The sequence below is a fragment of the Carcharhinus amblyrhynchos genome, chromosome 18 (assembly GCF_965287045.1).
Source record: "Carcharhinus amblyrhynchos chromosome 18, sCarAmb.v2.hapA, whole genome shotgun sequence".
NCBI classification, from domain to species: domain Eukaryota; kingdom Metazoa; phylum Chordata; class Chondrichthyes; order Carcharhiniformes; family Carcharhinidae; genus Carcharhinus; species Carcharhinus amblyrhynchos.
In genome coordinates, this window is record NC_137341.1 from 44,713,758 (window position 1) to 44,736,714 (window position 22,957).

At 43.2% G+C, this 22,957-nt stretch overlaps 1 protein-coding gene across 2 annotated transcripts in view; it reads left to right on the plus strand.

Annotated features, from left to right (window-relative positions):
• txndc11 (thioredoxin domain containing 11) overlaps positions 1–22,957 on the plus strand; it is an 87,964-nt gene that overhangs the window by 60,749 nt on the left and 4,258 nt on the right. For both annotated transcript variants that reach the window (XM_080206936.1, XM_080206937.1), the window contains 3 exons: positions 1,590–1,735; positions 8,235–8,347; positions 10,363–10,443. In XM_080206936.1, the coding sequence (XP_080063062.1) occupies positions 1,590–1,735; positions 8,235–8,347; positions 10,363–10,443 (340 nt within the window). The remainder of the gene's footprint in view (positions 1–1,589; positions 1,736–8,234; positions 8,348–10,362; positions 10,444–22,957) is intronic.

A 22,957-nucleotide genomic window follows, 5' to 3' on the forward strand; every position in this document is an offset into this window, starting at 1 on the left:
AATTTTGCTAACCGTGTGCCATAAATTCTCATCCAAATCATTAATATAACTGATCCCTGAGGCACATCACTGGTCACAGGCTTCCTGTTTGAAAAACGACCCTCTACAAACACCCTCTGTCTTCTGTCTTAGATTAGCTTGTTTTCTTCTGCTTGCCGGAATGTGGAATATGCATTATAGGCAATGGATCTCAACCCCTTTGAGATAGGAACAGGAAAAGACCATATGGTCCGGCATGGCAGATATTGGGCTTCAGTTCCACTTTTCTGCCTGTCCTCCATATTCCTTGTCTATCTTAGCCTTGAATATACTCGGTACAAAGCATCCACAACCCTCAGGGATAGAGAAATCCAAGTATTCACACCCCTCTAAAGTGAAGACATTTGTCCTCATCTCAGTCGTAAATTATCACCCATTTATCCTGAAACTGTGCACCTGTGTTTGAGATTCCCCAGCCTGGGAAAACAGCCTCCTATTATCTACCCTGTCTTACCTCTGGGTGGCAAGTTGGCATGGTGTGACACAGTGGTTAGCACTGCTGCCTCACAGCGCCAGGGACCCGGGTTCAATTCCTGGCTTGGGTCACTGTCTGTGTGGAGTTTGCACGTTCTTCCCTGTGTCTGCGTAGGTTTCCTCCGGGTGCTGTGATTTCCTCCCACAGTCAAAAGACGTGCTGGTTAACTGCATTGGCCATGCTAAATTCTCCTCAGTGAAGTTTAAAAGTTTATTAGTTACAAGTATGGTTTACATTAGTGTAAAGTTACTATGAAATTCATCTAGTTCTCACAACCCAGCTTGGGTGAATACACCTAACCAGCACGTCTTTCAGGACATGGGAGGAAACCCACACAGACACGGGGAGAACGTGCAAACTCCACACAAACGGTGACCCGAGGCCGGAATCAAACCCGGGCCCCTGGCGCAGAGAGGCAGCAGTGCTAACCATTGTGCCAACGTGCCATCCAAACAGACGCTGGACTGTGGCGATTAGAGGATTTTCACAGTAACTTCATTGCAGTGTTAATGTAAGCCTGCTTGTGACAATAATAAATAAACTTAAAAAAAGACCAAATCTCTTTATAATCGTGTTCGTTTTAATGAGATTGTCTCACATTCTTCTATAAACTTAAGAGGGAATATAAATCCAAGCTACCCAGCCCCTCATCCATGGGTCAATCTAATTGCCTCAGGAACAAATATCTGTGTTAAGTATACTCAAGTGGCAATTAAAGCTTTCTCTATTTTTGTGTCAATAATTTACTGCCATCTCAATCTTTAAACGCACATCCTTATTCCTTTTCCAATTTTCTAGCCTTAATGACTCGGTGATAAATGATAAATCGTACAGCAATTTGTTCTGTGAATCTTGAGTAAGACTGCAACAAGCATTTTCTTTCACTAAAATCCAGATTCTGTTGTTCCCAGGTACTTCAGGTACTGTATCTTTTATTGTCCCACATTCTACATTGTGATTTTCTTTGTGAATTGAAGTCTGTTAAAGCTGGAATGTAAGTTGTAGTTCAGCTAACGCGTGCAGTCAGAAATGTATTAATTTACTTCATGTTTGCTATACCATTTTCTTGTTGCAGAAAGCATCATAAAGAATTACAGTAAAATATACAGTCCATTAAATCGGCATCTTATTACTGGAGCCAAGTCTCAAGCTCAGGAAAAATATTTAATTGCCGAAGTAACAACTCAGACATTTGACAGCATAGTACTGGATGCTGAAAAGGTGAACTTCTAATTTATGTTGTTGCCTATCTCAATTTTCATGTTTTGGTCACAATCCTTATGTTCTGTTGAAGATCCCATTGTATGCTTCTGTTACTGTGGTCACTATGATGTTCAGTTTGAAACATTATGTATGCAACAAGGTCTGGACAATATCCAGGCTTAGTGGCAAATAACATTCGCGCCACACAAATGCCAGGCAATGACCATCACCAATAAGAGACACTTTAAAAGTTCTTTTATTAGTAACAAGTCGACTTACATTAACACTGCAATGAAGTTACTGTGAAAATCCCCTAGTCACCACACTCCAGCGCCTGTTCGGGTACACTGAGGGAGAATTTATCATGGCCAGTACACCTAACCAGCACGTCTTTTAGACTGTGGGAGGAAATCAGAGCACCCGGAGGAAACCCACACAGACATGGGGAGAAAGTACGAACTCCACACTTATGGTGACCCGAGCCGGGACTTGAATCCTGGTGTTATGGGCAGCAGTGCTAACCACTGTGTCATCCTAACCACCGCCCCTTGACGTTGAATGGTGTTACTATCACTGAATCCCCTACTGTCAACATCCTTGAGGTTACCACTGACCAGAAACTCAACTGGATTCACCACATAAACCCAGTGGCTACAAGAGCAGGTCAGAAACTAGGAATTCTACGGCGAGTAACTCACCTCCTGAACCCCCAAAGCCGTTCACCATCTACAAGGCACAAGTCAGGAGTGTGATGGAATACCGCCTGCCCGCCCGCCCCCTGCCCCCCACCCAGATGGGTGCAGCTCCAACAACACTCAAGGACTTGACAACATCCAGGACAAAGCAGCCCACTTGATTGGCACCATATTTACAAACATCTACTCCCTCCACCACCAATGCTCAGCAGCAGCAGTGCATCTACAAGATGCACTGCAGCAATTCACCAAAGATCCTTAGACAGCACCTTCCAAACCCACGACCACTTCCATCTAGAAGGACAAGGGAGATGCATGGGAACACCACCATCTGCAAGTTCCCATCCAATCCACTCACTATCCTAACTTGGAAATATATAGCACCATTCCTTTGCAATGGCTGGTTCAAAATCCTGGAATTTCCTCCCCAACAGCACTGTGGGTCAATCCACAGAACATGGACTGCAGCAATTCAAGAAGGCAGCTCATCACCACCACCTTCTCAAGGGCAACTATGATGAGCAATAAATGCTGGCCAACCAATGACGCTCATGTCCCACAAATGAATTTAAAAAAAAGCACCACCTTTAAGGCCAGTTTCTATTTCCGTATAAAAATGCTTAAGCTAATAATTGGTCCTTAGACACTTTGCCTGTGCCAGCTGGGCACTGTTCAGCAGAGTTCATTTGGATCTTCTGCTGATTTGTTTCCACTGCTGTTTTTCTCAGTTTTGCAAGCTCAGATCTAACGATGAATAAAAATGAGGTTCTGTGTCACACAGCTAGCCATTCCTGAACCATTACGAAGACAAGACAAAGTATTTTTGTCATGAGATTTTAAAACTGCTTTTTGCCTCCAAAGTGTGTGGTTTGCGCAGGCATTGGGGTCCTTCAGCTGTGAGGTCTGTTGGGAGAGACGAGATATCATGGCCTTAATTTTCAGAATGGCGGGGCTCAGCCAACTCCATTAGCCATTTCATGCCCGAGCAAGCTTTGATTGGCAGGCGACAGTACTTCAGCCCTTCACTGGGAAGAAGTCCTCGGAGTGTCGTTTCCTAGTCACTTCAGGAACAGTGCTGCAGTGGCCTGTAGAGGCCAGCTAGCTGTCTGCAGCTTCGTGTCAGGGACCAGAGAAAAAGAGGAGGGGGGCGAAAGAACAAGCGTTGAGGGGGGGTAGTAGGAGAAGGCATTTAGAGTCATAGAAGTCTACAGCATGGAAACAGGCTCTTTGGTCCAACTTGTCCGTGTTGCCTTTTTTTATAAACCCCAAAGCTAATCCCAATTATCCACATTTGATCCATCTCTCTTTATACCCATCTTACCCATGGAACTAAATGCTTTTTAAAAAGACAAAATTGTACCCCGCTCTTGCTGCTTCTGGCAGCTTGTTCCAGGCACTCACCTTAAACCTATGCCCTCTGGTTTTAGACTCCCCTACCTTTGCGAAAAGATATTGACTATCTAGCTGATCTATGCCCCTCATTATTTTATAGACCTCTATACGATCGCCCCTCAGCCTCCTACGCTCCAGAGGAAAAGAGTCCCAGTCTATCCAACCTCTCCTTATAACTGAAACCGTCAAGTCCTAGTAGAATCCAAGTAAATCTTTTCTGCGCTCTTTCTAGTTTATTAATATCCTTTCTATAAGAGAGTGACCAGAACTGTGCACAGTTTTGAGGTATTGTCAGAGAAGTTAGGGAGTTTTTTGGGCCCCAGGAGACACCCCCCCCCCCGCCCCCTGCCCCCAAAGTCAGGATGATGAAGGGTTCCCCTGCCTCCATCCTGTCTGATATTGAACTTTGTTCACTTTTGAGTTTCTCCTTCACCCTGATCTCTCATCCATCCATCAGCCTAAAAATTGAGACTGGGCGGGAAAAGGATGTTTATTGGGGCAAGCTTGGGCTTCCCGTCCAAAGCCTTATCTAACCCAGCATGAAATGCCTACCCTGCACCCCCCCCCAGCTCAGAATCCACTGAGAAGGGGGAGCATAAAATTAAGGCCTGTATCTGGAGTTCAATTTTTATTTTGTTTTATGTCTACATAGCCATTGGAGAGTAAAAGAAGCAGGGCCCCTAGTTATTTGGGATTTTCTTTCCCTGCCACTCTTCTGCTGGTACTGAGGCCAATGTTTGGCTATATTGAGGAGTTTGGAGCAGGTACAAAGTCCACCATTAAACTGTTATATTTATTTGTTAAACTATCAAATTGCATGATTCCCTCTTGCCCTCAAAAGGGGGAGTTAATGACCATTTAAATCCTGTTTTCAACCTAGATGTGTTAGCTTTTCCACCAGACTTGTCGCTGCTGAACTTAATCTTGTTCTCACCTGATTTCCACACCCCACAGTTTCCTGAATTGGTCAGAGTTGGGATAGCGTGTGAAAGTGGCAATCCTAGCACATCTCATTCGTGTTCCCTCACTCTCTAACTTCAGGTTTCTGAAACATAATTGTAACACCCTTTCTAATGGTTGACTTAATACACGCTAGGAATTGAATCTTCAGGTCTATTTCCCTTACGCACACTATCTAATTAATTGTTGCTATTTTGCAAACAAATATATTATGTGCAGCCACCACAACCTCTGTGTTTTTCCCATGTTCACTCCTTTGTTTACAGTTGCTGTAAGAGACAGCTGCTTCATGTGAAATTCCTCTTTGGTGACTTGGTTAGGTAACAAGGGCTGTGGCAAGCTTTAGTCATTCCATAGAACAGGACTGCACAAGTCTGGCTTTGAGCAGTTGTGAAGCATAAAGTGCAGAGACAGATATCAGCTAAAAGGAGCTGGTATGTCTTGTGTTTTTTTGCCCAAGTCACTACAGCACAAGAGGAGGCCATTTGACCCATTAAGTCCCTGCTGGCTCGCTGTAGTCCCATTCACCCATTGTGCAGATTCACATGGCAAATCTTTTTTTTTGAGTATAGCCTGTTTTTTGTAATCATGCTGGGAATGCTGTTCTTAAGTTGAGCATATTTTAGTTGTGATGTCATATTTTAGTTGTGATGTGTTTCTTTGGGTTTTTTTGTTCTTGTTGGATTTGGGAAAATCAGTAACATTTGTTCATATGTTTTTGATTTGATTTATTGTTGCATGTATTAGTATATAGTGAAAAGTATTGTTTCTTGCGTGCTATACAGACAAAGCATACTGTTCATAGAGAAGAAAACGAGTGTGTGCAGAATGTAGTGTTGCAGTCATAGCTAGAGTGAAGAGAAGGATCAACTTAGTATGAGGTAGGTCCTTTCAAAAGTCTGACAGCAGCAGGGAAGAAGCAGTTCTTGAGTCGGTTGATACGTGACCTCAGACTTTTATATTTTTTTCCCAACAGAAGAAGGTGGAAGAGAGAATGTCCAGGGTGCATGGGGTCCTTGATTATGCTGGCTGCTTTTCTGAGGCAGTGGAAAGTGTAGACCGAGTCAATGGATGGGAGGCTGGATTGCGTGATGGACTGATCTTCGTTCACGACCCTTTGTAGCTTTTGCAGTCTTGGACAGAGCAGGAACCATACCAAGCTATGATGCAACCAGAAAGAATGCTTTCTATGGTGCATCTGTAAAAGTTAGTGAGAGTCGTTGCTAATTTCCTTCGCCTTCTGAGAAAGTAGAGGTGTTGATAGGCTTTCTTAACTCTAGCAGTGGGATGGGGGGGGACCAGGGCAGGTTGTTGGTGATCCGGACGGCTAAAAACTTCCACTTCTTCCCCATTGATGTAGACAGGGGCATGTCCTCCATTACGCTCCTTATTCTGTACCAACAGCAAGTCGCTGTCTATTGGTTACTGCTTTAATCGGCTTCTCTTTTTCAAGACAAAATTATGGATCCCTAAAAAGCTGTTTTTCCTTGTAGCTTCAGGTATGTTCTGCTGAAGTTCTAGTTTACTAGCACATGAATCCACTAATTATATTCAGAATATTTGTCCTTCAAAATAACATTTTTGGAACTGCTTTGGATGTTTGTGTAAAAGCAAAATATTGCAGATTTTGGAAATCTGAAATCAGAACAAAAATGCTAAAAAAGAACTCAGCAGGTCAGGAGGCATCTGTGGAGGGAAACAGTTGACGTTTCAGGTTGTTGAGCTTTCATCAGATGCTCACTTTATTAGTAGCGGTAGTTGTAGTTTCGGTCTAGTTTACACTTTGCATGCACAGTCATTGCAGACATCAATACATAAACTGTTCAGTTTTCTGAATCCATGGTATTCTTTCAGCAATTAGTAAGTTTTGCCCTGCTGGGTCACAATGGAAAATGTCTCCTACTTATCTCAATGCTTATTTCAAACCTTGATGGTTTAGCCACTCTTTTTACTATACTGTGGGCATTGTCTCAACTAGCTGAAGCATAATAAAACTTGTTCATAGTGACTATCTGTGGAAAAGGGATCTGGGAGGTATTTAATACTTTATTAAATGGAAATATTTTCAACATGCAAGTTTGAAAAGCATAAATTTTCTAGTCATTTAAAGTGCGTGGGAATCATGATTCTGTTTTTGTTTTTAATCATTAAAATGAAAGCCTTGGGGATTCCTCTCAACCCACCCCTCCACCTGCTTTAGTTAGCAGAGTAGTTAGCCCTGCTGCCTCACAGTGCCAGGGACCCGGATTCAATTCCCAGCTTGGATGACTGTGCAGAGTCTGTATGTTCTCCCCGTGTCTGCATGGGTTTCCTCCGGGTGCTCCAGTTTCCTCCCACAGTCTGAAAGACATGCTGGTTAGGTCATTGGCTATGCTAAATTCTCCCTCAGTGTACCCAAACAGGTGATGGAATGTGGCGACTAGGGGATTTTCACGGTAAGTTCATTGCAGTGTTAATATAAGCCTACTTGTGACATGGATAAATAAGCTTAAAACTTAACCGTAAACTAGATGATCAATACTTATCCAGGAAACTAATTAGATCTTCTAACCACCACCTCGTATGTTCCCTATCTTGTATAAGACCTTTTTTTTTCTCAATGACAACCTGATCTAGTTCATGCTGGATGGCATACAGAGAACTTCTGTTCTCCACCTTAACCAATAACCTGTTCAAGGGATGTGCTTGCAAGTTGTGCTAAAGTTGCATTCTTTAAAAAGTGTTTGTTTTTAGTATTCTGATTACAAAGTATTACTCGAACACCTGAAGTGAATTTTAAAGTCAGCTTACTTAAATCTGGCAGCCATGCATTTAAATGGTATTTTTTTTTTCAAACTTCTTCCTTTTGAAGGGGTAGCTAAATATGTACTTGGATTAAAAGAAGTCATCTTGTGAGGCACTAATTACTGCTATAAAAATCTCCATCTAAAATCAAGAATTGGGGACAAAAAAATGTTGTTAAATTATTGGTAGCAAAATTATAAATATGTGTAAAAGTGCAGTAAGTCTTTAGAGGCGGAAGTCCCTTCATTACAATTCTTTTATTTACAATTTCAACAGCAGTACAGAGAGTGCTATCAGTCAGCAGTCTACCTTCTGGAGTTCCAGAGGAACTGGCACTCACGGTTAAATACAAGGAAAAGACTCCCTGATTGGCCCATCAATTGACTTCTTAATCAGGGAGTTCCTATTCCAATAGGCCAAGTTCAATGGCCTGATTGAAGTCAGTGCAAAAAGAAAATACTAACAGCAGATAATTTCATCAACCCATGTTTGCTTATATACCGCATCAAATTAGCATGGTTTAGTTAAAGAAAAAGCTACATTGAACTTGGAGAACAGTCGCTCCTCCTTCCCCAATGGCCCAAACAAATAGGTAGACACAGAGCAACATAATCATATTGCCTTGGTTTAAGCCTTTGGATTATACCATGCTGGCTTACATGTTACCACACTATTTTCTCTTACAGAATGTCTTACTACTCTACTACACTCAGTGGTGTGGATTTTGCACTGTTCTCAATCATGTGTTTATTCAGGTTGCCCGTCTCTTCCATGCCAACGATGGCATCGTAATAGCCAGGTAAGAAGTACTTGCAGTTGTTTCAGAACAACATTTTGTACATTCCCCTGCCCTGTTTTTCTTTAGACTATTCATGTCTTACTGTCTGTTTCCCACAACACCCCAATACGCCTACCCCAGCATCATCACTGCTTCCAAAATATCCAGTCGCCTTATTCTAGTCAGTCTATTTGATCAGCATTAATGAAATACATAAACTGTTTGTGCAACAAGTAATCCCAGACTTCGAGTTTTATACAAACTTGTGTCACATAAATTTGTATTTTTGTGTGTGTTATATTCCATTTCTTTCTTTGTGACCTTTCTTCTGAGATGTTATGTATTGGCAATGGGATAGAGCCAGTAAGCCGATACATATTGCCCTCTTTTGCGAGATGCCGCCTTTAATTTAGTCTTTGGCAGACCAGCTGTAAGGCCGTGTCTCAAAACTGTAACATGCAGGTCATTTATTTCTAGAAGTTATGATAATCTTTCAAGATGAAACTAACTTTAATTTTTTGGGATGAGTGTGGAGTTGAGCTTTGCAGAGGGAAAGGGGTTAGAGCTCTCTAATTTTGTCACGCTGAAAGGGGAGGCATTGGCCTCCTGGTCTTATTACCAGGCTATTATTCCAGAAACCAGTGTTTGAATCCTGCCGCAGTAGATGGTGTAATTTGAATTCAATAAAAAAAAGTCTGGAATTAACCTATTCGTGACTATGAAACCACTGTCCACTGTCAGAAAAACCCTACAGGATACCTGCCATCCTTACCTAGGTAGGCCTACCTGTGACTCCAGAGCTACAGCAATGTGGTTGACTCTCAACTGCCCTCGGGCTAGGACTGTAAATGCTGGCCAGCCAGCAACCCCCATGTTCCATGAATGACTTTTTTAAAAAAGCACTCGCTGGAACCCAAGAAGACTGGGTGAGTGTAAACAGACTCTGGAGATTGAGCATGTAAGTTAGCCTGGCTATCAGTGCGGTATGAGGGAGTGCTACATTTCTCATGTGTTGCGTTTCAAGTGAGCTGGTAAACAAAGGCCTGCCTGCATTTTCAGCCAGACGTTAAAAGTCCCGATGACATTGGGTGTTTTCTGTTCAACATTCCCCGCCTGCTCCAACTGATTAACTAGTCCTTTGGGCCCTGGTTGACTTGGGTCTTCCTGTGAACAGAACAGCTGCTTCATTTTTCTATGTAGCAACTGTTAGACTTCACTGATTCACAGCAAGTGACGTACATTAAGACATTTCTGAGGGATGTAATCAGGACCTTTGCAAGTGCAAATCATTTTCTTGTGCCTTGTTGGAGATGTTTAGCTATTATGGCTTTCCAGGTTCTATATGCTCCATTTCCCCACTGAGGAAGGTCTTGTTAAAATATTTAAAACCTATTTATTGTAATAAATGTTTGAACTTGGAAAAACTTGCACAAGGGTTCAGCATCTCGGATCGCCTGCTTAACAGTACAGAATCTGGCTCAGTAGTTTAGATGACAGTTGATTACTTAGCAATACTTCACAGATCAGCAGGGCAATAATCATGTTATTTTTAGAACCAGCTATGCGAAGAACGTATATTCTGTGGAACTCTGCGCATGCCGGGGCATTGCTTTAAGGCTGGTTTATCATTTAGCAATCTCTTCCTGTTAAGTTAAAAATGAATGAAATCATGTCTTGGCACTTTGATATGAAGAGTGTCAGAAATTGGTGAAATAAAACATTTTATTTTTTGTAACCTGCCAAAAGTTTGCAAAAAAGTATATTTTTTGAACTGCAAATGATCTGTAAGTCACTAACTTCCAGCAATACACGCCATCAAGCGATTTCGGAAACAAAACGTCTTGCAAAGAAATGCATTGTATTGTACACCTGCACATTTTTCCAGTCGCTACAAATGTATTCATCAATGTTATTTAAATTCTTCAGCCAATTTAGCACTTGTTCAGAAGGAAAATGGTTCCTAATTTGCTTTTTTTTAAGTGTTCTCTTTCCACAGGATTCGTGGTTCATTCACTAAGTTGCCTTTGTGCTTTCAGAATCAATGTTGCCAAAAATGACCTTCCGTGGGAGTATATGGTCGACCGATTTCCAACTGTTCTGTTTTTTCCCAGTAACAGGTGAGGTCTGGATAAGTTGCATGTATTTTTATTGAAGCTCGTTGCTTATCTTATGTACAAATTCTCTCAGTTGTAATGGTCTGGGAGTTTGAGTTTACCACTTCTATGGCTTGTCCAACTGCAATTGCCAAACTATATCAAATTACAAGAACGTACGAACTAGGAGCAGGAATAGGCCATCTGGCCCCTTGAACCTGCTCCGCCATTCAATAAGATCATAGCTAACGTTTTTGTGCGCTCAACTTACTTACCCGCCTGTAACAACTTATGAACCTTCAGAGCTGATTGTACTTCATGAAAACTCCCTGCTAGTTTGGCCATTTAAACACTGGTTTCCATAAAGACCTCCGGGTAAACTTTCTGGTCCCACCCACGGTAGAAATCGTTGCAGCGAACACAAAATAGGATGGCACGGTGGCACAGTGGTTAGCACTGCTGCCTCACAGCGCCAGGGTCCCGGGTTCAATTCTCGGCTTGGGTCGCTGTCTGTGTGGAGTTTGCACGTTCTTCCCGTGTCTGCATGGATTTCCTCCACAGTCCGAAAGACGTACTGGTTTGGTGCATTGGCCATGCTAAATTCTCCCTCACTGTACCTGAACAGGCACTGGAGAGTGGTGACTTGGGGATGTTCACAACAACTTCATTGCAGTGTTAATGTAAGTGTTAATGTGACACTGATAAAATCATCTTCAACTTCAATTTAACAGGCCATGCAGGGCAGCATGGTGGCGCGGTAGTTAGCACTGCTGCCTCACAGCGCCAGGGACCTGGGTCCAATTCCAGCCTTGGGTGATTGTCTGTGTGGAGTTTGCATGTTCTCCCCATGTCTGTGTGGGCTTCCTCCGGGTGCTCCAGTTTCCTGCACAATCTAAAGATGTGCGGGTTAGATGGATTGGCCGTGGTAAATGTGTAAGGTTACGGGGATAAGGCAGGGGAGAGGTAAGATACTGTCAGAGGTCAGAGCAGGTTCAATGGGCCAAATGGCCTCTTTGGCACTGTAGAGATTCTGTTTTAAGAGTCCATTGACCTTGGGTGGGAAATTCCAGCCTCTGGATAGGCCCAACCAGAAAAATCCTGCCCCTTGTCTTTGATGTCATGGAGTACGGCACTTGACTCAATATAAATACGGTTCGTTTCGCAACAGGGGCCAGCGAGTCTTCTGTACTGCCAGACTGTGTTTCATTGGTCTGAAAAACAATGCCGTCTTGCCTTTGTCTTTGCCTTGCCTCGAAAAATTTATTTTTCAATGGTAAGTGCCAGCAACCACAAGAAGCATTGAATCAAAGAGGATTTGATTTGATTTGTTATTGTCACATGTATTAACATACAGCGAAAAGTATTGTTTCTTGCACACTATACTGATGAAGCATACCGTTCATACTGAAGGAAAGAAGGTGCAGAATGTAGTGTTACGGTCATAGCCAGGGTGTAGAGAAAGATCAACTTAATGTGAGGTAGGTCCATCCAAAAGTCTGACAGCAGCAGGAAAGAAGCTGTTCTTGAGTCAGTTGGTACGTGACCTCAGACTTTTGCATCTTTTTCCTGAAGGAAGAATGTGGAAGAGAGAATGTCCGGGCTGCGTCGGGTCCTTAATTGTGCTGGCTGCTTTGCCAAGGCAATGGGAAGTGTAGACAGACTCAGTGGATGGGAGACTGGTTTGTGTGATGGATTGGACTACATTCACAACCTTTTGTAGTTCCTTGTAGTTGAGTTAATGTAGCCAGTTAAACTGACTTTAGTTGCTTGATAGGTTTTCTACTTCAACCAAGTCATTTGAGTTTTTACGCTGCTATTAATTTGGCTCCTTCACACCATTTGTCACGTGAATGTTTCAAAACCAATTGTGCTTTTGTAGATGATTCCTCACCTATTTTTAAATAAGGTTTTGTTACCCAACATAAAAACCAAAAGCACGTCAATTGTAATTTATTTGAACTGCTCTGTGGTTTGCAGTATCTTGCAGTGGCTCTCCCCCTTCCAAATTAATGTGTCAACGTAAGAACTCACATTTGTACATTAGTTTCACAATTTCCGGATATTCCAAAGGGCTTCTAAGTCAATCAACTACTTTTGATGAGCAATTATTATTGGTGATGTGATGTAGTTATTATATTGTTTCAACTTCAGAAAACCAATCAGGAGCTAGAATTATTCCTAGAATCATAGAAATCCCTACAGTGCAGGAGGAGGCGATTCGGCCCACTGAGCCTGCACTGACAATCTCACCCAGGCCCTGTCCCCGTAAACAACATATTTACTCTGCTCATCCCCCTGACACTAAGAGGCAATTTAGCATGGCCAATCAAGCTAACCGGCCCATCTTTGCATTTGGGAGGAAACCAGAGCGTTCGGAGGAAACCTGCACAGACACGGGGTGAACGTGCAAACTCCACACGGACAGTGACCCAAAGTTGGAATGGAACTTGGGTCCCTGGCGCCATGAGGCTACAGTGCTAACTACTGTGCCGCCCTAAACTGTCAACTTTAGTACTTATGGCGTTACGATGAATTAATTCATGATTTGGTCTCCCAAACGGTGTATTTCACAAGGCCGATGAGGCAACATTTTGGCCTTTTGACTATTCACTAAACAAGTGTGCAGCGCAGTAAACAGAATTAACAATTGGGCTGTACATGCAAACTCAGCATGAAGGTTTTTTTCAGTCACTAAGTTTGTCATAGCCACTTTTCAAACTGCAAGTGTCATGTGCTATTTGTAACTTTGTGCAACTGTTTGTCACTCTGCACAGTCAGCGAGTACAATGTTGGTTGAAAATTGCTGACTTATTTTCTCCCACCTCCAAAAAATACAGAACTGTATAGTTACATCTATGTGGAAGATTTCCAGCAAAAATATTTAAAAGAAAACGCAGGTGTAAGAGAGTATAGCACACTATAATTATATCACTTTTCTCCTTTAAATGTAGTGCATTGAATCTGACCAAGCCAATGACAGGTAACTTGTTCCCAATGACCCTTTAAAACTAGCCATGAAAGGATATGGAACAACAGCACAGTTGATTGTTCTTTCTGTGTTGGAAATTATCTGAACTCCAACCAGCATTTTGTCACTGGCGCGAATAGCAAAGATGTTAGGTGGATTGGCCGTGCTAAATTGCCCGTTGGTGTCAGGGGGACTAGCTAGGGTAAATACATAGGGTTGTGGGAAGGGAGCCTGGGTGGAATTGTTGTCGGTGCAGGCTCGATGGGCCGAATGGCTTTGTTCTGTACTGTAGGGATACAACTATGCCATGGTTCTCCAGTGGGAAATCCACTGGCCGGGCATTGCTTCCGGTATTGACCTGTGTGTGTGTGTGTTTGCGGGGTGGGGGGGTGGGGTGCTGTTTCCAAACGTGAAGATCAGACTATCCTTTAAAAATGGTGCCCTAATCTTTGAACATCAGGGCTGGCCCCAGTGTCTAAACCTCAGGGTTGGCCTGTGGGTTCCCTGGGATGGGCTCATTTTTATCTTTCGGTGGGTGAGTTCCACCTGACGGATGCTGCGGGAAACCCTTCTGTTTTCCCTTTACTGTGGGCACTTAGTCCTGGTTTGAGTGACTCACGGCCAGTGTCTCATGTATGTTGTATTTTGTGAATGGGTTTTCGCTATCTTTTTGGAACCCAGTCAGTATGTTACTGAAGATCAGTCTGAGGCAACTGGTACACCACTTCCTCATGTGAGAGAAAAGTGTTCCTCTAGCCTCTGCTTGTCACCTTCCAGTGTAATAATATAGCAACTGTTTTGTCACTAATTCACGCTACAGTGAGATATAATTAGACATGGTTAGCACTGATGCCTCATTAGTGCCCGGGACCTGGATTTGATTCCAGGCTTGAGTAACTGCTTGTAGGGAGATTGTATGTTCTCCCCATGTCTGCGTGGGTTTCCTTCCACAGTCCAAAGATGTGTAGGTTAGATGGATTGGCCATGCTAAATTGCCCCTTAGTGTCCAAAGATGTGTAGGTTAGGGGGATTAGTGGGGCAAGTATGTGGGGTTACAGTGATAGGACAGTGGGGTGGGCCTGGTTAAATTGCTGCATCAGAGAGTTGGTGCAGACCTGATGGCTTCTTTCTGCTCTGGAGGGATTCTATGATAATGGATCTCTTTCCTTTTTCATTATTAGGCATGAGTCATAGGGTCATACAGAACAAAAACAGGCCCTTCAACCCACCATGTCTGTGCCAACCATCAAATATCAATCTATACTAATCCCACTTACCAGCACTGGCAACCCACTATGCCTTGGCGATTTTTAAGTGCTCATCCAGATGCTTCTTAATCATTGTGAGTGTACCTGCCTCCACCACCCTCCTCGGCATCGCATTCCATATTTCCACCACTCTCTGGGTGGAAAACAGTTCCTCAGATCCCCTCTCAATCAATTACTCCTCATTTTAAACCTATGCCCTCTGGTCTTAGACACCTCTGCCTTGGGGAATTAATTCTTATGATCTACCTTATCTATAGTTTGTATACCTTTATCAGGTCCCACCTCAGTCTCCTCTGCTCCAGGGAAAACAAACCCAACCTATCCAGTTATGGTCACTATCCCCAAAATGCTTGTCCACTGACACTTTGGCCACTTGCCCGACTTCATTTCCTTGGATTAGGTGTAGCACTTACCCATCCTTAATAGGATTATCTATGTACAGGCACAAAAAACTCTCTTGGATGCACTTTGAAAGTTCTACCACTTCTAATACTTTGATATGAAGGTGATTTCAGTTAATATTGGCAAAGTAGTAGGGGATTTCAACTATAACCCCATTTCTTCCCTGTGATTTGCCTACGTATCTGCTCCTCTATCTCCTTCTGACTGTTGGGAGGCCTGTAGTATAGTCCCAGCAAAATGGTTGTATTTTTTTTTAAATTTGTAAGATTCCCCCACATGGCCTCATTCTAAGGCATCCTCTGTTATCATAGTTATGGTCTCTTCTTACAATAATGCAATGCCCCCTCCCCTCTTACACCTCCCCATCATGCCTGAAGCTTCTATATCCTGCAATGTTGCATTGCCAGTTCTTCTTTCCCTGTGTCTCAGGGATTGCAACATATTGCCACATGCTGATCAATGCTCTAAGTTCATCTATCTTACAGCGCAGGCTCCTTGTATTTAAATAAGTGCAATCCAGCCTTCCAATCCTCCCATGTGGCTTATCATACCCATGTTTTCCCTGCCTGCTGGACTGACCTGGTTTTACTTCTATATTTGACTGAACCTCACATTCCCAACTGTATATTGACTCCGTCCCATCCCTCTGTCAAATTAGTTTAAAACCTCTACAAGGGCACCAGCAAACTTCCCAGCAATTGAACCCGTTCTGGTTAGGTGAAGTGCAATCCACCAGCCTGTACAGGTCCCACCTATCCCAGAAACTGTCCCAACGATCCCAAAATCTAAAGCTCTTCCTATTACGTATACCATCCACACATTCATCTCACCTGTCTTCCTATTCCTGTACTCAGTGGTGCGTAGCACCGAAAGTAATCCAGAGATTACACCCTTAGAATTCCTGCCTTTCAATCTACTACCTAACTCCTTAAATTCCCTAACCCTAACCTCAACCAGTTTTCAACCCATGCCGTTGGTACTGATGTGTACCATTACCTCTGGCTGCAGCCACTCTGAGACATTTGACTCTGGCACCAGAGAGACAACATACCATTTGGCAGTCTTGCTCGCGGCCGCAGAAGGGCCTGTTGACTCCCCTTACAATGAAGTCCCTTACCACAAAAGTTCTGCCAGTCTTTTTCCTCCCCAACTAAGCAGCAGAGTCAACTGGGATTTCACAAACTTGGCTATTGCTGCTTCCCCCCCCCCCCACCCCAAGAGACTATTCCACCCCTCCTTCCCCTCCCAAACACGGTTTCCAACATGGTATGTCTGTTTGAGAGGGGAATGACCACAGGGGACCTCTGCACTACCTGCTTATGCCTGCTATTCTTCCTGGTGGTCACCCAACACTTTTCCATCTGTGCAGCCATTGCTTGTGGTGTAACCATCTCGCCAAACGTGCTATCCATGGTATCCTCAGCATCACGGATATTCCACACTGAGTCCATCCATGCTATTTTGATTGCAGCAACGAAGGGGCAGGGGGATTAATAATGTAATCGACCAAATACGCTGCGGTGAAGTATTTTCTTGAGGATTGTCCATATTTCATTTATTTTAACAAAATTTCAGTAGGACTCTCTGTAACTTGGAAACTAAGTGAAGTGGAGGAGAGAAGAAAATGCTACGACTACACATTTGTACATCATTAACAGCAGTGCACAAGTTAAATTGGCTGTGAAATGCAAACTCAGCCCCTGGGATCCATTTCTAGAATTGAAAATCAGGAAATTTGTGTTCAAGTTCTTTAGAATCTTCCTTCAAGGTCATTTACAAGTAATGTGTACAATTCTGGATGTGAAAATTGGATGAGGGACAGGAGACATTAGTGGTGAAAGGAAAGCAAAAATCTTAGCAGGTCTGACAGCAGCTATGGAGGGTGAATAGAGCCAACATTTCGAGTCAGGATGATTTGATTTGATTTATTATTGTCACATGTATTGGTGTACAGTGAAAACTGTTGTTTCTCGCACACTTTACAGACAAAGCATACCATTCATAGGGAAGGAAAGGAGAGAGTGCAGAATGTGGTCTTATAGTCACGGCTAGGGTGTAGAGGAAGAACAACTTAATGCAAGGTAGGTTCATTCAGAAGCCTGATGGCAGCAGGGAAGAAGCTGTTCTTGAGTTGATTGGTATGTGACCTCAGACTTTTGTATCTTTTACCTAACGGAAGAAGGTGGAAGGGAGATGTCTGGGGTATGGGGGGTCCTTAATAATTAATGACCCTTTGTCAGAGCTCCACATTAGTGGTGAAGGGCTGTTTTCCAAACTGGAGGAAGGTATACAGTCCAGTTCCCCAGGGATTAGCGATGGGGCTGCAGCTTTTCCTGAGATATACTATTGATGTAGACATGGGTGTACAGGACACAGTTTTAAAATTTGCGGACGATGCAAAACATGGAAGTGTTGTGAGCTATGAGGAGGCTATTGATAAATGTCAAGAGGAGATGTGTGCAGGCTATTTGAACGGGTAGACAAGCAGCAGATAAACTTTAAAGCAGGGAGGTGGTCAGTGATACATTTCTGATAGGAAGAGCAAAGAGGAGCAATATGAAATAAAAGGTACGATTCTAAAGCGATGTGCAGGCGGAGAGGTTTCGGGGATATTTGTGTAGGAGTCATTAATGGTGGCAGGGCAGATTGAGAAAGTGATTAGTAAAATATATGGGATGCTGGGCTTTACCAATAGGAAGTTATGATAAACCCCATAACGCACCGCTTTGGGCTGAACTGGAGTGTTGTGACCAATTCTGTGCACATGTTTTGGAAAGATTGGTGAAAGCATTAAAGAGGGTGCAGAAAAATTCATAAGAATGGTTCCAGAATTCTGGAGCCACGGTAATGTGAATAGATTGGAGAGGCCAGGCTGTCCTTCTTGGAGGAGAGGATTAAGAGGAGAGTGATAACGGTGTTCAAATTTAGGAGCAGCCTGGATAGACTAAATAGGGCAAAACTGTCCCTTTTAAATTTATTTACTAGTGTCACAAGTAGACTTACACTAACACTAAATCCCCTAGTTGCCACACTTTGGCGCCTGTTTGGGTACACTGAGGGAGAATTTAGCATGGCCAATGCACCTAACCAGCATGTCTTTAGGACTGTGGGAGGAAACCCACGCAGATGTGGGGAGAACGTGCAGACTCTGCACAGACAGTGACCCAAGCCGGGAATCAAACTCGGATCCGGTCGCTGTGTGGCAATAGTGCTAACCACTTTGCCACCCATGTTGGCAGAAGAATTGAGAATCAGAGGGTATAAGTTGAAGGAAATTAGCAAAAGTGACTTGAGGCAAGACTTTTTATGTAGCAAGTGGTTAGGATCTCGAATGCACTGCTTGAGAACATAATGGAGTCAGATTCAGTCGTAGCTTTCAAAAGGGAATTGGATCATTACCGGAAGAAAGGTTTGCGGGGTTAAAGAGGGTGAGCTGCACTTGCAGAAAACCAGCACAGGCATAATGGGCCGAATGGCAGCTTCCCTCTGCTGTAAACATTTTATGATTCTGGTCTCCATTTTGACACCGAGACACAGGAGAAATGTAGAAGAAGGTTCTTGTAAAGCTGATGTCAGAATTGGGAGGTTACCATGGGAGCAACTGAACCTAATAGAGGTGTTTAAAATTATGGAAGAGTTTGATATGATGGATGCATGAAACTTATTTCCAGTTGTGGGAGAGATGAAAACCAGGGATCATAAAAAATAGAATAATTGCTAATAAATCCAGGCAGATTTCAGGAGAAACTTCTTTATTCAAAGTAGTTAGAATGTGGTACTTACTAATGAATACATTGGGTGCGTTTTGAAGGAAAAAGAGATAAACCCTTGAGGGCAAAAGAATTAGAAGAATATGCAGCTAAGGTTAGATGGGGTGACATGGTGGCACAGTGTTAGCGTTGTTCGAATCCCAGCTTGGGTTACTGTCTGTGTGGAGTCAGCACCTTCTCCCTGTGTGTCCGGGTGCTCAGGTTTCCTCCCGCAGAGATGTGCAGGTTAGGTGGATTGGCCAGGCTGAATTGCCCCTTGGTGCCCTGGGATGCATAGGTTAGAGGGATTAGCGGGGTAAATATGTGGGGTTACGGGGATAGGATCTGGGTGGGATTGTTGTAGGTGTAAACTCGATGGGCTGAATGGCCTCATTCTGCATTGTAGGGATTCTATGATTGTTCTATGAAGTAGGCTGGGCGTAAGTTCATGTGAAACATAAACACTGACATAGATCAGTTAGTGTATCTGGCCAAAACTTAATAGTCACCAGGAAGTATACACAAACATGAATGATGTATTGCTAATGGGGAAAGTTAGTGGAAAATAAATTGGCAGTTTTGTTCCTTTTTAAAAGTACGTTTTCCATGAACCCTATTTATCTTTGGAGGGGTGTATTTTCTTTGAAGAGTATCTTTTTGGGAAATGGCATTAATTACTTGTATACAGTTTCTGCAGTGTTGTGTCCTGAGACAGAATTAGAAGAAATCGTTTCTGAGTTGGTTATTGTTTTGCTGCGTGTTCAGGCTCCAGATGGGGCTTGAAGGGATTGGCCATTCTCCCAAAGTATGCCGCTTGAGTCTTTAGTTTCTCTAAAGCATTACTCTTCATTTACAGCAAGTATTTATACATTTGGACCTCAACACGTGGGGTGGAGCTTTCCCTCCTTCTAGAACACACTCGGTCATGTGTGTTTCTTGTTGTTAACCCTTTATAGTCAAAAGTTGAGTGCCTAGATTTTCTTTTATTGTTTGTTTGTGGGATTTGGGTGTTGCTGGCAAGGTTAGCTTTTATTGCAATCCCCAGTTCACCTTCGAGAAAGTGGTGGTGAGCTATTTTCTTGAACCCGCTGCAGACCATGTGGTGTAGGTACACCCACAGTGCTGTTAGGGAGGGAGTTCCAGGATTTTAAATCAGCAGACGGTGAAGGATTCTTTTCATGAGCCACATTGGCAAATGATGAAGTGAATTTTGTATTCAAACTGAGCATTGGGATGACTATGCCTTAGGTGAGACCACAATGCTCTCTATATCCCGCCTGTTGTTGTGCATCTGCGTAGCTTCAGGAACAACCCAGATAGAAGGAGCAAAGGTTTAAAAGTAAAACACAATTTATTTATTAGTCACAAGTAGGCTTGCATTAACATTGCAATGAAGTTACTGTGAAATTCTCCTAGTCGCCACGCTCCAGTGCCTGTTTGGGTCAATGTACCTAACCAGCACATCTTTCAAACTGTGGGAGGAAACCCATGCAGACATGGGGAGAACATGCAAACTCCACATTGACAGTGACCCAAATCAGGAATTGAACGTGGGTCCCTAGCGCTATGGAGCAGCAGCGCTAATCACTGTGCTACCATGTCACCCAACTAAGGGTCACAGATGAGGGTGGAGTTAAACTGTATTAACAATGAATTAATCCAAACTGTGTCCCTGGTTTGACTCCTTACCAGTTCATTTATGCTTGCGCCTTATTGCCGTTCATAGAATTATAGAATCTCTACAGTGCAGAAGGGGGCTGTTCGTCCCGTTCGAGTCTGCACCACAATCCCGCCCAGGTCCTATCCCCATAACCCCACTATTTATCCTACTAATCCCCCTGTGGATAGCACAGCCAATCCATGTAACCTGCACATTTTTTGGACTGTGGGAGGAAGCCGGAGCACCTGGAGGAAATCCACGCAGACACAGGGAGAACATGCATACTCCACACAGACAGCAAGCCAAGCCAGGAATCAAGCCCAGGATCCCTGGCTCTGTGAGGTAACAGCGCTACCACTATGCAACCCCCATGTTATAGTTAACATTCTTCTACTTCGGATGCCAACAATCCAGTCGAAACCTGTAAGTAGATAAAAGGGCGGTACACCAGAAGGGTAGCTACCATCTGGTGGATGCTTTCAGACAAGGAGGGGAGAAAGTTGGGAAAGAAGGTCAGAATTCAGAATTTGATTTATGCTTGCTATTTCCAAATTGTACTCAATTCAGTATACAAACTTGTGTTCTGAACAGATTATTAATGACTTGTATGAAGGAGTGTTGATTAAATACATTTAAATTGTATTTGCCATTCATATTCCCTTGTCGAAATGTGCAACTGATGTAACAGCAGCAAATAGATTCCCCTGTCTGGAGAAACGGGCAGGAAAAAGACTGATCTGTGTTTTCAGGTTACAGTTTGCAGCATGAAGCACTGGCTCTCAGTATTGCTCTGAGTTCACTGTTTAATACATGCTTTCAATGTGTGAATGAGTGGGGAGGAAACTAGCTCTGAAATTCAGCTGAGACAGGCCCTCTTTCTCTCTCTGCTTTGCCATTTCTTTCCTGTTCAAAGGCCCCACCTTGTAATTGGAACAGTGATGCCTCTCTTCCGCTCCCCCAACATTCTCACCACTCATGTAAATGAGCTGAACTTGGAAATGCCAGCAGCTTGAGCTCACTGTGCATTGAAAGCACATACGTAAACCATGCATTTCCTGACTTGCACTGAGGCAGCACAAATTGGCTGTATGAGCTCTCTGTTTTTGCAGAGTATGTGTCAGATGGCCCTGGTCCCACGATATGCAGTCGATCATGGAATCCCTACGGTGCAGAAGGAGGTTATTCAGCCCATCGAGTCTGTACCGATCACAATCCCACCCAGACCCTATTCCCGTAACCCCACACCTTTAACTCACTAATCCCAACAGAAGTAGGATCAATTTCACATGGCCAGTCAACCTAACCCGCACACCTTTGGACTGTCTTATGGTCCTCCTATGCCCTACGGTCTTATTGAAATGGATGCTGATCTGAAGATGAAAATAATGGGATGGAAGGTGTAAAGAAAGAATTTGCTTTTCAATTTTAGTGGGTCTTTTAAAAAAAGGCTTAAGCTGGCAAGTAAATTGTTTCTTTAACTTTGAGCTCAGAGTTTTACATTGATAAACAGGTTAACCTGTGTTAATTTTTCAATTGGTCTCCAAACTTGGGAAGAAGGGGCTGCTCGAAAGTGGAGAAAAATAGGATTAATTCAGAACAAATTCAGCAGCTTAAAACTGGACACCCATGAGCGGCAGTAGGATTGCATTTCACCGTAATCTCATAGCCTGACATCTTCCTAACTTTATTATTACCATCAAACTGGGGGACCAATCTTGACAGAGTGAGCAGTGTAGTACCTTCCAAACCTGAAACCTGTGCTACCAAGAAGGACCAGGACAGCAGGTGCATTCGAATGCTGCCACTGGCATGCTCCCCTCCAAATTTCACACCATCCTGACTTGGGTCCGTTGCTGGGTCGAAACACTTCCTGCCCATTAGCACTGCGGGAGCACTTTGTGGCAGTTCACCAACAGCTTCTCAAGGGCAGTTAGCGCTGGGTAATAAATGCTGATCTTGCCACTGATGCATGCCACGTGAACTTTATTTACCAGTTTCAATTCCTTTAAAGTGGCAGTTTTGATGACAATTTAAATAGGACTTTAAGCACTGACATCATGGGACTTGAATGAGGAAGCAGCTGTGAGATCACTTGTTTTACAGTTAGTATGGTTGAACAATTGCAGAAAACAGTGTTTCCTTTGGTAATCTGTGAGAGAATGAAGTACTTCAATTCTATAATTGTCCAACTCTATCCCAAACCAGCTATTTCAGGCTCACTTGAAATTAATTGAAATAATAGACCAAGGGATGAGTTTGTCCCATCCTCTGGCTTCTACAGGTTTGCTCTGCAAACTATAGATGAGAAGTCCCAAAATTGGATTCCAAGCTGAGCTCTGGGTGCTTTTAAAGATGGTAAAAGTGGCTCTTGCACTAAGAACGAAAGTCAAGCAAATTTGTATCTAATTTGTATTTCATAAACTGCGCTGAAAAATATGTCTGGGTGTTTTGATTTGATTTATTACTGTCACATGTATTAGTATATAGTGAA